At 30.2% G+C, this 14,754-nt stretch overlaps 1 protein-coding gene across 1 annotated transcript in view; it reads right to left on the bottom strand.

Moving 5' to 3' along the window:
• Nucleotides 1-14,739, bottom strand: part of LOC108003943 (kinesin-related protein 4-like) — a 50,017-nt gene extending 35,278 nt beyond the window's left edge. The window contains exons 1-2 of the mRNA XM_062075579.1: nt 11,659-14,739; nt 10,885-11,556 (exon numbers count right to left, since the gene is read on the bottom strand). Coding sequence (XP_061931563.1) covers nt 10,885-11,556; nt 11,659-14,739 — 3,753 coding nt within the window. The remainder of the gene's footprint in view (nt 1-10,884; nt 11,557-11,658) is intronic.
• Between the last annotated feature and the right edge of the window lie 15 nt (nt 14,740-14,754).

Below are 14,754 nucleotides of genomic sequence, written 5' to 3'. Positions count from 1 at the left end.
ATTAATAAATATTGATTGTATATTTAAAATTAAAATATTATTAAATTATAATATTATTAAAAATTAAAATTAAAATATAAATAGTTTTATTATACTTTTCATTAATAAATATTGAAATTTAATTTCAATAATATTATTATTAAATTATTATTAAATTAAATTAATAAATTTAAATTTATATAAGAAATATATGTATTAAATTTAAGAAATATATGCGTTTTTATCGCATTTTCACGCAATGGTCACTAGCTATCGTCAGTCGATTTCAGGAAAATGGTACGTAAAGTTAGAGTATGCGAGTAGTGTGCCAAGCTCGGGTGTCGGAGGCGTCCCGGGACGTTTCCCTAGTTTAGGCTTTTGCGCCCGAGTATTATGTGTGAGAATCGTGGAATGAGTGTGTTGGTGTGCCTGCTTTGCCATTTTTTAAATATAGAGCTAGGTAGGATAGGTAGTATACTTCTGGTACGAATGTTAATTTTAAGTAGGTAGGGCCGGGCAGGTTGTCACAGTCTCTGGTCGGGTAGGCGCGTTTTCGCGTGACAATCTGTTTCAGGGAATAAAATTTGAGAAAACGAGGGCAAAGCTGAATCGAATGGACGACAATGCTATTCGTCTCTGGCTTTGCTTGTCGATTTTTCGAGTTTCGTGGTCGCGATCGCGATTTGCTTTCGAAACGAACGTTGCGCCCGAGATTCTGTGCATGTACGGAGAATGATCATTGCGATCGTTGGTCGTCCATGCACTTAGCTTCCGCGATTTAGTCCTTTTTTTTTTTCTTTTTTTCTTTGGTTTACGATTAGTGAATCTCGAGCCTAGATTTAAGTTTCAGCGGGCATTGCGCCCGAAGGAGGAAGACCGAAGAGGCCCGACAAACTGTCACGAAGAGGGCTGCAACGAATGGCTCCTCATTTTTTGAATCTTTTTAGGTCCAAAGAATGGGAAGTCATTGTTACTATTTTGTCATTGTGCTCGTTTTAGTAATATGTAGTAATTGTTGTTGTGTTGTCTGGCCGATTTGCATGCCGGCCCATCATCCAAATCCAGTCATCATGGGCATCGCGATTTTTTTATTAGTGTTGCGAATGATTAATTACGGATTGAATTAGAATTGCGTTAAAATGAGAATCGCGTTTGCATTAGCGTTGCGTTAAAATGAGAATCGCGTTTGCATTAGTGTTGCGAATTATAAATTATCACGGTTTTTTGTTATAAATTATTTATATTTTTATAAATTTTTATATTATAGCTTTTTATAAACTATCTAATAATAAAATTTATATTATCTTTTGTAATTAAAATTCATTATTTCCAACTATTTTTTAACTATTAAATATTATTTATATACACTTTCTTTAGTCAGAAATAATAATTTTGATTGAATTCATTTTTAAAAGTAGTGTTGCGTTGATAAGTAATCGCGTTTATTCAAGTAGTGTTGCGTTGAATATTGAATGCCCAAATTTCTTCCATTGGAATTGTGGAAGTACTCATGTTCCTGTTCGTTCCTGAATCATCTTGAGTGGCTAAAAAAGCTACTAGGGTGATTATACGATAGAGCAGTCAAGGAGGCTGCAAGATAGCAGTCAAGGAAGGCTGCAATATAGCAGTCAAGGAGACTGCACTTGATTTTTCGACAATAGTGTTGCGTTATTTAAATTTGAGTGCCTAGATTACTGTTGCGTAAATAATTGATCATTTTTTTTTTCAATGTTTCTTTCTTTTTTTTTTCTTTTTTTTTTTTCTTTTTTCATTGTAAATTAGTAACATTTCAAATATAATGAAGCACTCATCGCGGTTGATTTAAAAAATTTTTTATTTTATAAAAGAATATTAGTATAATTAGTGTTGCGAAGCAAAGTGAATATTCCACTCGCGGTTTTGTTGCTCGGGTTTATATCGAGTGGAAAATATTTTATTTTAGTAGTCCTTCTGACTACTAATTGTAGTACTATTGTTTTCTTTTTTCAGCATTCATTATCGTTGCATTTATTGCAAAAATATCGCTATGGTATTTATATTTATATTTCTCATTGGTAAGAACTTAATCTTTTTTGAAATATCGAATTTAAATTTTTTTTACTAAATTTTTTGAGATCAATAATGGTAAATGTTCATTATAAAAGTTATTTTTTTTTATATTGTTTTAAATGATAATGTTTCGATTGTTTTTTTTTTCTTAGTATAATAATCTTTTAAATAATTTTATATAAGTTATAAGTTTGTTTCAGATATATTATCTCTCGGACAACACTTATATATTTCAAGAAAATGTTATAATTGAATCTATCATCGTTCAATAAATAATTATACAACGAGTATAATTTTATTAATTATTTGTTTTGTTTTGTTTCAGGTACCATTGAGAATTGTCAATTATCATTTATCTTATATATTATTGTCGTTTTTATGTCTCTTTTATTTTGTTATAATATAGTTTCATTTCAGATGATTTTGTGACCGCGCGCAATGCGGTCGGTAGATTCAGTGTTTGTCTCGTAATAGTTTTTTGATATTTTAGAGCATAATAGCTCTAATTAAATTTATTCATTATAATCGCGAAATTAGAGTCAGTGTTTGCTCGCTTATTATAAATTAATCAAATACGATAATAACGAGTTTTTATTTATAATTTTTTTTCAATTTTCTTAAGTTTTTATTTATTCATATTCGGTATAGGGTAGAGTCAGTGCTTCTCAGGGGAATAAAGCGGTCATCCATCACGCGAAGAGGTAATTATTTTATTATATTTTTCATTTATTTTATCCTTTTAAATGAATGAGTATTGTATTTAAATTATGATATTCCGTGTTTTGATATAGATTTCATTTCCTCCTACTTGGCGATGACATCCTATGGGTCACGGCACTGCAAACTTCTTCGCATCTATCGGTGAGTCGCATGCATTTATGTTCCTCCGATCATTCAATCATGTCGTAGGATGAAAGATCCGAATCGACACGAGTGATTGGTTGTATACGTAGATTTTTGCACGAGCACAATGACCGCGGGTATTAATTATACCCGTGAATAGTAACACTTTTTTTTCTTGTATTTTATTTATTAGATCAGGATAGATCTTCTTGCACGTCGCGTTTTTAAGATGATATTGATAGTTAATTTTATATTAATCAACATATTTATACAATATAATATTTTTGCATCTAATTATTATGAATGATATAAATGATTAAGTAAAGAATCGTATAACGAAGAACCATATACATATAAATGTATAAATGTATAAATGTATTCTGAAAGAATAATTTAATATTCGCGTAAATGAAAATGAAATGATGATGAAATGATATGAATTGAGTCTCTTGTAGTATAGAAGTCGGATATCCTCCGACTTCGTTACAATAGAAATATCAATTGCTATATAATAATACTGATAATGTATTATTGTTTATTAACATGAACAATTGTTAATTTTTTTTTTTTTTGTAATATTTCAATGTTTGATTTGTTATTATAAACTTAAGAATGATTTGAAATATGAAAATAATAAATAGATATTTTATTTTCTTTCTTCGTAAAAAATGTATGAAATATTATGTGCAAGAAGATACTTCGCGACAGGTAGATTTCTAAATCAGAGCAGAAAATTTTGAACGTTTGTTTTATATTTTTAAAAAACATGCTTTGATGAAGAGATCGCCTGAGGTTATTTTTATTTAATATTCCATTTAAAGTCAATTTCTTATTATTAATTTTCATACATAAATTTATCATTAATTGATATAAATAAATTTCTTATTTTTTAAATATATTTTCTTCTTAAAATTAATAACAAAGAACCGTATATATATAAATGTATAAATGTATTCTGAAAGAAAAATTAATATTGGCATAAATGAAAATGAAATAATTTCAATTAAGTCTTTAAAATAAATATATACAGTTTGAAATAAAGTAAGCAAATATTGAATTAAAGAACATTAATCCGTTAGAAAATAAATACATTAATATTTTTTTTAGCTCAGGATTTTCAGGTTTAACCCTTTCCATGTCCGTTGCCAGGATCTCACCCACGTGCCCAGGTGCTACTTGGGTGAAAGAAAGGCGATGGGCATGATGATCATAGTTCATAAGTTCATAATAATAATTTTTCAGCGACTGACGATGCGTAGTGTATCGTGCACGACGTATTTTCCACATTGTGTGTGTCGTTAGGCTGTGGAATTGCGTCGTTTCGTATATCATTTCATGCAATATAATTTGAAACATTTAAGATATTCATGACTGATTTATTGATATTCTTATTTACAATTTTCAATTTTCAATAATAATTTATACGGGATATTATAATTTTTATTATTATTTTAAATTGCAATTATATCAAATTTAATTGCCACCTAAAAAAGGTGTATCTTTTTATTAATAAATATTGATTGTATATTTAAAATTAAAATATTATTAAATTATAATATTATTAAAAATTAAAATTAAAATATAAATAGTTTTATTATACTTTTCATTAATAAATATTGAAATTTAATTTCAATAATATTATTATTAAATTATTATTAAATTAAATTAATAAATTTAAATTTATATAAGAAATATATGTATTAAATTTAAGAAATATATGCGTTTTTATCGCATTTTCACGCAATGGTCACTAGCTATCGTCAGTCGATTTCAGGAAAATGGTACGTAAAGTTAGAGTATGCGAGTAGTGTGCCAAGCTCGGGTGTCGGAGGCGTCCCGGGACGTTTCCCTAGTTTAGGCTTTTGCGCCCGAGTATTATGTGTGAGAATCGTGGAATGAGTGTGTTGGTGTGCCTGCTTTGCCATTTTTTAAATATAGAGCTAGGTAGGATAGGTAGTATACTTCTGGTACGAATGTTAATTTTAAGTAGGTAGGGCCGGGCAGGTTGTCACAGTCTCTGGTCGGGTAGGCGCGTTTTCGCGTGACAATCTGTTTCAGGGAATAAAATTTGAGAAAACGAGGGCAAAGCTGAATCGAATGGACGACAATGCTATTCGTCTCTGGCTTTGCTTGTCGATTTTTCGAGTTTCGTGGTCGCGATCGCGATTTGCTTTCGAAACGAACGTTGCGCCCGAGATTCTGTGCATGTACGGAGAATGATCATTGCGATCGTTGGTCGTCCATGCACTTAGCTTCCGCGATTTAGTCCTTTTTTTTTTTCTTTGGTTTACGATTAGTGAATCTCGAGCCTAGATTTAAGTTTCAGCGGGCATTGCGCCCGAAGGAGGAAGACCGAAGAGGCCCGACAAACTGTCACGAAGAGGGCTGCAACGAATGGCTCCTCATTTTTTGAATCTTTTTAGGTCCAAAGAATGGGAAGTCATTGTTACTATTTTGTCATTGTGCTCGTTTTAGTAATATGTAGTAATTGTTGTTGTGTTGTCTGGCCGATTTGCATGCCGGCCCATCATCCAAATCCAGTCATCATGGGCATCGCGATTTTTTTATTAGTGTTGCGAATGATTAATTACGGATTGAATTAGAATTGCGTTAAAATGAGAATCGCGTTTGCATTAGCGTTGCGTTAAAATGAGAATCGCGTTTGCATTAGTGTTGCGAATTATAAATTATCACGGTTTTTGTTATAAATTATTTATATTTTTATAAATTTTTTATATTATAGCTTTTTTATAAACTATCTAATAATAAAATTTATATTATCTTTTGTAATTAAAATTCATTATTTCCAACTATTTTTTTAACTATTAAATATTATTTATATACACTTTCTTTAGTCAGAAATAATAATTTTGATTGAATTCATTTTTAAAAGTAGTGTTGCGTTGATAAGTAATCGCGTTTATTCAAGTAGTGTTGCGTTGAATATTGAATGCCCAAATTTCTTCCATTGGAATTGTGGAAGTACTCATGTTCCTGTTCGTTCCTGAATCATCTTGAGTGGCTAAAAAAGCTACTAGGGTGATTATACGATAGAGCAGTCAAGGAGGCTGCAAGATAGCAGTCAAGGAAGGCTGCAATATAGCAGTCAAGGAGACTGCACTTGATTTTTCGACAATAGTGTTGCGTTATTTAAATTTGAGTGCCTAGATTACTGTTGCGTAAATAATTGATCATTTTTTTTTTCAATGTTTCTTTCTTTTTTTTTTTTTCTTTTTTTTTCATTGTAAATTAGTAACATTTCAAATATAATGAAGCACTCATCGCGGTTGATTTAAAAATTTTTTATTTTATAAAGAATATTAGTATAATTAGTGTTGCGAAGCAAAGTGAATATTCCACTCGCGGTTTTGTTGCTCGGGTTTATATCGAGTGGAAAATATTTTATTTTAGTAGTCCTTCTGACTACTAATTGTAGTACTATTGTTTTCTTTTTTCAGCATTCATTATCGTTGCATTTATTGCAAAAAATATCGCTATGGTATTTATATTTATATTTCTCATTGATAAGAACTTAATCTTTTTTGAAATATCGAATTTAAATTTTTTTTACTAAATTTTTTGAGATCAATAATGGTAAATGTTCATTATAAAAGTTATTTTTTTTTATATTGTTTTAAATGATAATGTTTCGATTGTTTTTTTTTTCTTAGTATAATAATCTTTTAAATAATTTTATATAAGTTATAAGTTTGTTTCAGATATATTATCTCTCGGACAACACTTATATATTTCAAGAAAATGTTATAATTGGATCTATTATTGATCAATAAATAATTATAGGAGTATAATTGTATTAATTGTTTATGTTTAAATTTGTTTCAGGTACCATTGTCACGTATCGTTTATCCTATTTACTAATATTGTTTTACAATATATCTTTTATTTTCCTTTAAAAAATATCGTGAGTATGAAACTATTTTAGATGAAGGATATTCTTTAAGGTTCATATGAAATTATGTTTGCAATTAGAATATTTTTAAAGTCGATGAAGTTCATGAAATTTTTTTTTTAAATGGAAATCTTTCTAAACGTTTTAGAATGTAAGTAGATTTCTTGTAAAATTGTTGCTGTAGAAATGCTTAAAATAGAATATAAATTTGAAAATGCTTGCATGGTAGTAATAGTGGGAATAGTAATGTTAAAAATGGTAGTGATCGATAAATTAAGTAAACTTCTAAAAATCTCTGTGAAATACATTTTATTTTTATTTTTATTTATTTATTTATTTATTTATTTATTTTTGATTTTAAACTCATAATTATCGATATTTTATATATTTATTGTCTTTTATGTCATAAAAATATAAAATATTGATATATCTTAGAAATAATATGTTTGTGTTTCAAGTAGTGTTATGTACAATTAATTTAATTTTTATTTTCAAGTTTGGCTTGTCGATTTTCCGTAGAATTCCTTTTGCTTTTTGTTTTGCACAACGATCAAAGATTGAACGTTTTGCAAAGCTATATATATATATACATATATATATATTTTTATATATATATATATATATATATCATTTATATATATATATATATAAATGAATAAAAAATTAAATAAGTTATTATATAAGCAAAAGAGTAGGAAGTAAATAAATATATAAATAAAAAAATAAGTAGTTGAGTAAATAAAACCCATATATCATAAGTAAATAAATAAACGAGTATATATTAAATAAATGCATAATAAATAAATAAATTAATAGATAAAGGAATAAAGAAATAACATCGCAGGAACGAATGCTGTTTTAATTTTAAAAAATGTATCATTTTTTATTATAATAAATTATTCGGATCACTAATAAATATTAAATGTAAAAAAATTGAATAAAAATTTATAAATATTAATCATTATATTTGAGAAATTAGTTTCGATATTATATTTTCGTTAAACTTGTGTCGTCGCGTCCTATAAATACGAGGCGAAATACGAGAGAGCGATCATTTCTAAACGAACTTTCGTGGCAATAACATCGATGTTATAACACTTTAACTAAATTTAACAGAATTTTCAATCATTTATTTATAATATTTAATTATTCTAAATTATATTAAATACATTTATAATAATAAGGTAATTTTATATGTTATTTATTCATTTCAGTTTTTAATTATCATTTTCTTGCTTGCATTTTTATTTATTTATTAATTTTTTAAAATTTATTTTGTTTATTTTTTTTATTTTTTTATTTTTAACTATGAATTTTATTTAAGTTTTAATTTTTTTATTTACTTTTAATTTAACTTTTGAGTTATTTTAATTTATTTTGCTTCAATTTTTAATTTTTTATTTGTTTTAATTAAATAATTTTTAATTTTTGTTATCTATTAAGTTAATATATATATTTATATATATCGTATACTTTTTAATTAATGTATATTTACATATACTTTTTATATGCATATATACTTTCTGTAATATAAATTTTATTGTTATTTTGTATTTTGTTTTTTTCAGGTGGGTCTCGATGCGTAGTCACCTCCTCGTGGGTGAGGCCCGGTAATTGGCATCGCTTTCCAAATTTTTGAATTTTTTAAATTTTTTAAAAATTTATATGTATTTTTTAATTTTTTTCTATTTAAAACAATATCTTACAAATATTTCATCATAGATAGTTTTTGGGAAGCGATGGCAAGCTAAGAACTACGCACACCTGCAGTTCAGTTTAAAACATGATTTCCATTAATTTACTTTTTGTTACTTTTTATTTTAATGTTTATTTTACTTTTAATTTGTTTTGCTTTAATTTTAAATTTTTAATTTGTCTTAATCAAAATTATTATTTTTAATTTTTATTATTTATTAAATTAATGTGTGGTTATATATATATATATGTATATGTATATATATATGTGTGTGGGTGTGTGTGTATATATATATATGTATGTATTATCCATATAACCATGTGTATATTATATTTTTATTTTTTTATTTATTCGTATTATTTGTTCGTTTATTTAATTTAATTGAGTTATTTAATTATTAATTTTTTTTGTTTAATTATTTATTACTTATTACATATTTATCTTTTTATTTCTTTATTTATTTATAGGTTTATCTATTTATTCATTTTTTTATCAGTTAATTTTTTAATTAATACTGTTTAATATTAGTAAGAAAAACAGAAAGTGTAAAATTAAGAAATCAGTTCCGATTGCAATACGATAAATTAAATTAATATGGTATAGACAAAACTTAGAAATAATTTGAGGATAGAAATAGAATAAAAATGTGGATATCAGCGCCATCTTCAGAGTGCCGCAAACGAACCTTTTACAGATAAAGATAATTAATAAGAGAAAGATAGAGATAAAATAAGAATTGATTGTCAATGCCATCTGTTGAAGATAAAAGATTTTTCCAAAGGTAAGGTAGAGTGTGAATTGAGAGCTATCGACATCTCTTGAGCATTTTTTGGAACATGAATCTTTAGAATAGAAACGTTTTCCACAATGATGGCGCTGAAAGTCACTTTTATTCATATTATTCTATCTCTGTCTTTTTCTTATTATTTGCTCTCCTTCTCTATCTTTATTTTACAAAATTCATATATTTAGAAACGGCGCGTTAATTTTATTAATTTTATTTTTTTTTTGTTTAATTTATTATTTAAAAATTTTAATGTAATCTATTTGATTATATTTTTATGTTATATACATACTTCTTATATTTATAAAGGATATAAAGGATATAAAGATAAAAAATAAGATATTATTACAAATATAATAGTACGTACAAATTCTATCATTCTTGTTACTTTATTTTATAATAAATGAAATTCATATTTTACATTTCTGATTAGATTTAATTTTTTCATTATATAGAATATTAATATATTCGTAGATCATTAAACGATCGATTGTTATATCGATTGATTATCGATTGATATACAATTAATTGAAGCTAATATTTAAGTTATAAACAATTAAAGTTTGCGACACAAAATAGAGATAAAGTAAAATAGTTCTATCTTCATCTTGTTTTGTCTCCGTCTAGTTTCATTTAATACAAGCTTAAATTGGTTATAATTTAATAAATAAAGTAGCTTAAATTTAACCGGTAATTTTGCATAACAGCTTCTATACTTGTTTTAACTTTCAGAATATATTCTTCATAAGTATTTCACGAATAAATTAACGCATTATATTTTGAGATGGTTTATTGAAATAATAATTCTATAAATCATATATAAACGACATATTTATATAATATTTTTCTTTCTTTCGTTTAATCAATAATAAGTTATTTGGATATAATAAAAGATATAATTTACTGCAAAGTTAAAAATAAGTATCCTCGAATTTCAATTATTCACTTGATAATCATTTTAACAGTCAATTATTCATAAATTATTGGCAGTTATTCATAAAACTCATATCGATTTCGATTAATATTAAATATTTTATCTTAATTTCTTTTTTTTTTTCTTAGTCAAATAATTAACATGATTACTCAATTCGTTATTATCTTTTGATAATTGGGTTGTTCGATAAGTAATTATTTTAATAAATATTTATAAATTTGTTACATTCATCTTTTATCAGAACGATGTTCGAAATATTTAGAAGAAACTTTTCGAAATAAATTAGTAATTAAATTAATTGGACCTTGAAGTTTTCACGAAACTTCTGAAAATTCTTTAAAACTTTTTTTACCAATTTAAAAGCATCGTGGAACTATGTATCAGTGCAGCTTATAGTATTGTTATATTAGAGATCAAGTGATTAATTATTTAGATTAGAAACTCGTAAATTTAATATGATAAAGTTATTAAAATTTGAAAATTTTTTAAACTTATTTTAAATATTACCTATTACATTTCTGTTCACTTCTTTCTCAATTTTCATCTTTATTGTAATATAATTCACTTTAATACAAATTAATTTTATCGATATGCATTAGCATAAAATTTATTCATGTCGTTTCTATATCTATTCTTTGTTCAATCGATTGCAAAATTTCTTCGTTTGATACGTATTTCTTCAAAAGTACCTTCAATTCGTTATTACCTTTGATTTGCATATTATCGCATAAAGTATATTTCTCTATCTTTTTAATTGCTTTCACGATACAATTTTCGAATACTAAATTCTTCTCCTTCGATTTTTGATACGTGCTGTGTAAATCGCTTATCTTTTGTTTGAAATCGGAATTAATGTTCCTTATAGTATACAGTTCGTTCTTCAAAGCAGCTTTCTCAGATTCTAACAGATCCAATTTCGCATTAGTTGTATTGAATTTAATCCGCAACGATTCCCTTTCGTCCCTCAGTTTCTTCAATTCCGATTTCAATGCTTGAATCTCGTCCGTGGCTATCCGTAGCTCTTTCTTCTTCTTCTCGTCTTCAGAGAAATTAATAATCAAGTTGCATCTCAAAGAGTTCACTTCCATTCTCAAGGCAATGTTCTCCACTTTCAATTTGTTCATTATTTCCAGTAATTTTTCGATCTCTATGTCCGACCCACGATTCATACCTTCGTACAGGCATAAACTCGATTGGTCTATGTGCGTTACCGCCTCTGTATTCCTCAAACCACGAGACGAATAACTGTTAATCTCTTTGTAATAAAGATTCACGATCTCCAATTTGTTCGAGATAGGTTTAATCGTCGTTTCATTCGTCTTTTTTTCCACAGCATTCGACTTTTGCCTTTGAATCTCTTCCTTCGTTTGAGTCAATTGCGTTTTAATTTCATAGTTTTGACTCCTCAAATTCAATATTTCGAATTTCAACGATTCATTTTCCATTATCAATTTCTTTATTACTTCTTTCTCCGGTATCTTTTCCTTTTTCGGGCGTTTCTCAAATTTCCCCTTTTCCATTTCTTCGTTTTGCTCGGTAGAAACTGACTCGCTGCCCGACGTGATTCCTTCCTTCTCCATCCTCTCCATTCTCAATCTCTGCAGAGCGTTCATATATTCTTTTTCCAATAATTCTTTCTCCTTCTTCAACGTGGTATTCATCAATTCCAAGATCTTCAACTGATTCTCTAATATTCTGTACTCGCTGTGAATTTCATTCAGTTTCATTTTCAACTCGTTGTTCATTTCCTTCAACATTTCATTACATTGCCTTAACTCGTCCAATTGAGTCGTATTTTCCAACTTCACGTTGTCATATTCCGTCTTGAGTTTATTCAACTCGACGTTGGAATATTCGTTTGTCGTTTTAATTTCCTTCAATTGATTCTTCAACGTCTGGTTTTCCTCGCCCAATTTGTTAACACGCGTTGCGAGGTCGTGGTTCTCCGACAAAAGCGTTTGTTCACGGGTTTCAAAAGCTTGTTCAAGGCTCGTCTTCTTCGCAGTTAATTCGTTGAGATCACTATGAAGTTTCGAATTTTCAACCTCTAATTGTCTTATCTTATCTCCAGTTCCGTCCAATTGCGACTTCGTCTCTTCCAATTTGATGGTTAAAGTTTCCTTGGTCACCTTAAGATTTCTCACTTCTTCGAGCAGATTGTTGCGCTCATACTTATATTTATCAATTTTATTTTCGAACATGCAACACTTGCTTTGAATGAATTCTAAAGATTTCTCTATCTGTTCCTTCTCTACCTTCAAATTCGTGAAATTCGCGTTCAATTGTTCCTTCTCCATTTTCAGATTCACCTTCTCGACGTCTAAGTCGACGTAATCTGATTTCAACTTGGTGATCTCTTTCAGCCTCTCGTCGGCGGTGGTTTTCTCGGCCCCCAATTGATACACCAGTATCTCCTTCTTCGATTCTAACTGAGCAACGCTCGACTCTAACTTGGTCTTTTCATCGGATAAATGTTCCAATTTAATTTTTAAATCGGCAATCTCTCGATTCGCATGATTGAAATCCTCCTTCGAAATTTTCAAGTTTACCTTCAATAACTGTATCTCGTTGTTCATCTTCTCCGTTATCTCCTTAAGGCGTCTCGCACTCTCGTTCTCCTTCTCGACGTTGGACGCTTCCCGCCTATATTTCATCCGTTCCAATTCGTTCACCTTATTCTGTAATTTTTCATTCTCCTTCGAACTGATCTGAAGATTCTTCGACAAATCCGCGATTTTCACGTTGAACACCCTCTCCATTGTATTCTTTTCGGCAAGAACGATCTTCGTCTCCTCGTTTTTCTTGTTCAGGGCGTCGCGAATTTTCTGCATTTCGTTCAACAACTCCTCTTTGTCGTCCTGAAGACTTTGCAATTTTTTCTTCGTTAAATTTGCCTCGTGTTTCACGTATTGCAGCTGCTCCAACTCCTTCTTTACGTCCTCGTGTTCGCATTGAAGCTCCGACGTCTTCTCCTCCATCACGTTCGTCTTCTCCTTCAACACTTTGTTCTCCTGTATCAGTATCGTGATCTCGTGGCGCGCGTCCTGCAGCGCCACCATCTTTTGTTTCAACATACTGTCCGCGTCGACTAATTCCTGGTCGAGGTCGGTCATGTGCGCCTCCTTGTTGCTCAACTCGGTCTTCAAGCGAACGATCGACTCCTCGAGCTGGTCGATCCTCTTGAACACGCTCAAACGATCGCTCGATACCACGATCACTTCCAATTGCTTGATCTCGTGGCACACTCTACCGACGAATTCCTCCAATTTTTCAATGTCCTTCGACTCGTTCGACTTCCCTTTCGAGCAACGATTCAACCTGTTCATCGCCGATTGTATCTCCTCGATTATCGCCTCGAGCTCTACTATCTTATTCAAATACTCGAGGCCCTCGGAATCGCCGATTTTATAATGCCTTTTCACGTGATTGCTCTTCAACTTGTCGATCTCGTTGTTGATCTCTTTCAAGATCGAGTCCAACTTGGAAAGCTGTTTCATGTATTCGTTGTGTTCCATCAGCTTCTCCGAGGTCCTGTGCTCCTTGCCGATCGATTTTGCCAAATCGATGTGCAATTGTCGCAAATTGATCCGCAACTCGATGATTTTCTGAATGTACATGAAACAATACGGATCACCGCCGCCAAGCAGAGCCTCGTGATCGTTCCTCAACTTGTACTTCAAGTCGTTGACGAAACGTTCCACGTTCTTCAAATTGCTCGACCCGATGCTCCACGAGCTCTCCTCGTAACTAACCTTGAACTTGTTCACTTCCGTTTTCAAACGTTTCGTCACATTGTCCAGCTCGACTATCCTCCTCTGGTAATCCATTAGGTTGCCGTTCTTGAATCTGAGCATCGCTTTCAACTTATCGATCTCCACGTAAAGATTGTCGTTCCTCATTTGGGACCTGTGCAAACGTTCGTTCACGTTCACCAACTCCTCGGACAAATTCGCTATAGTCTCGGCCACTTTGTTAACTATATCGGTGAATATAATCTCCATAGTGTAGTCGACCATCATGAAGTGCTTCAGCTTGCATTTTAAGTGTTCCACTTCCGAACTGTGTACATGACCCTCCTCGACCTCGTTCAACCGACTTTTCAGATACTGGATCTCGTTGTTCAAACGTTCCCTCTCCATCAAATACTCCTGCTCAACTTCCACGAGCTTGTCGTCGGATTTCCAATCCGTTTCCTGCGTCACGTACCCTTTACTGAGCAGACTCGATTTAATATTGGCGATCTCCTTCTTCAATTCTCTGTTGGTCGTCTCCAGTCGTTTGATTTCCTCTTTCTGTTGCTCGATCAATGGGTCAGCGTGGACCCCGCCGTCCGTCTCCCTTCCGGCAACGCGTAACGCAAGCTTCAAACGCCATATGTTGGATCGCAATTTCATGCGGTCGTCCCGCCAGTCTTTCATCTGCTTCATTATGCTGTTCAATCTGCACAATGTGGCAGCAGCTACTTCCGCTATCCTCGTTTTGTCTTTGAACACGTCATCGCTAGTTTGCTCGATCGAGTGGCAATTGTCGAGAAATTCGTTCATCTTTGTCGTTAGATT

The sequence above is a fragment of the Apis cerana genome, linkage group LG5, assembly GCF_029169275.1.
Source record: "Apis cerana isolate GH-2021 linkage group LG5, AcerK_1.0, whole genome shotgun sequence".
Lineage (NCBI taxonomy): Eukaryota > Metazoa > Arthropoda > Insecta > Hymenoptera > Apidae > Apis > Apis cerana.
Note: the sequence above shows the minus strand (reverse complement) of the source record. Positions and strands in the feature narration are given on the sequence as shown.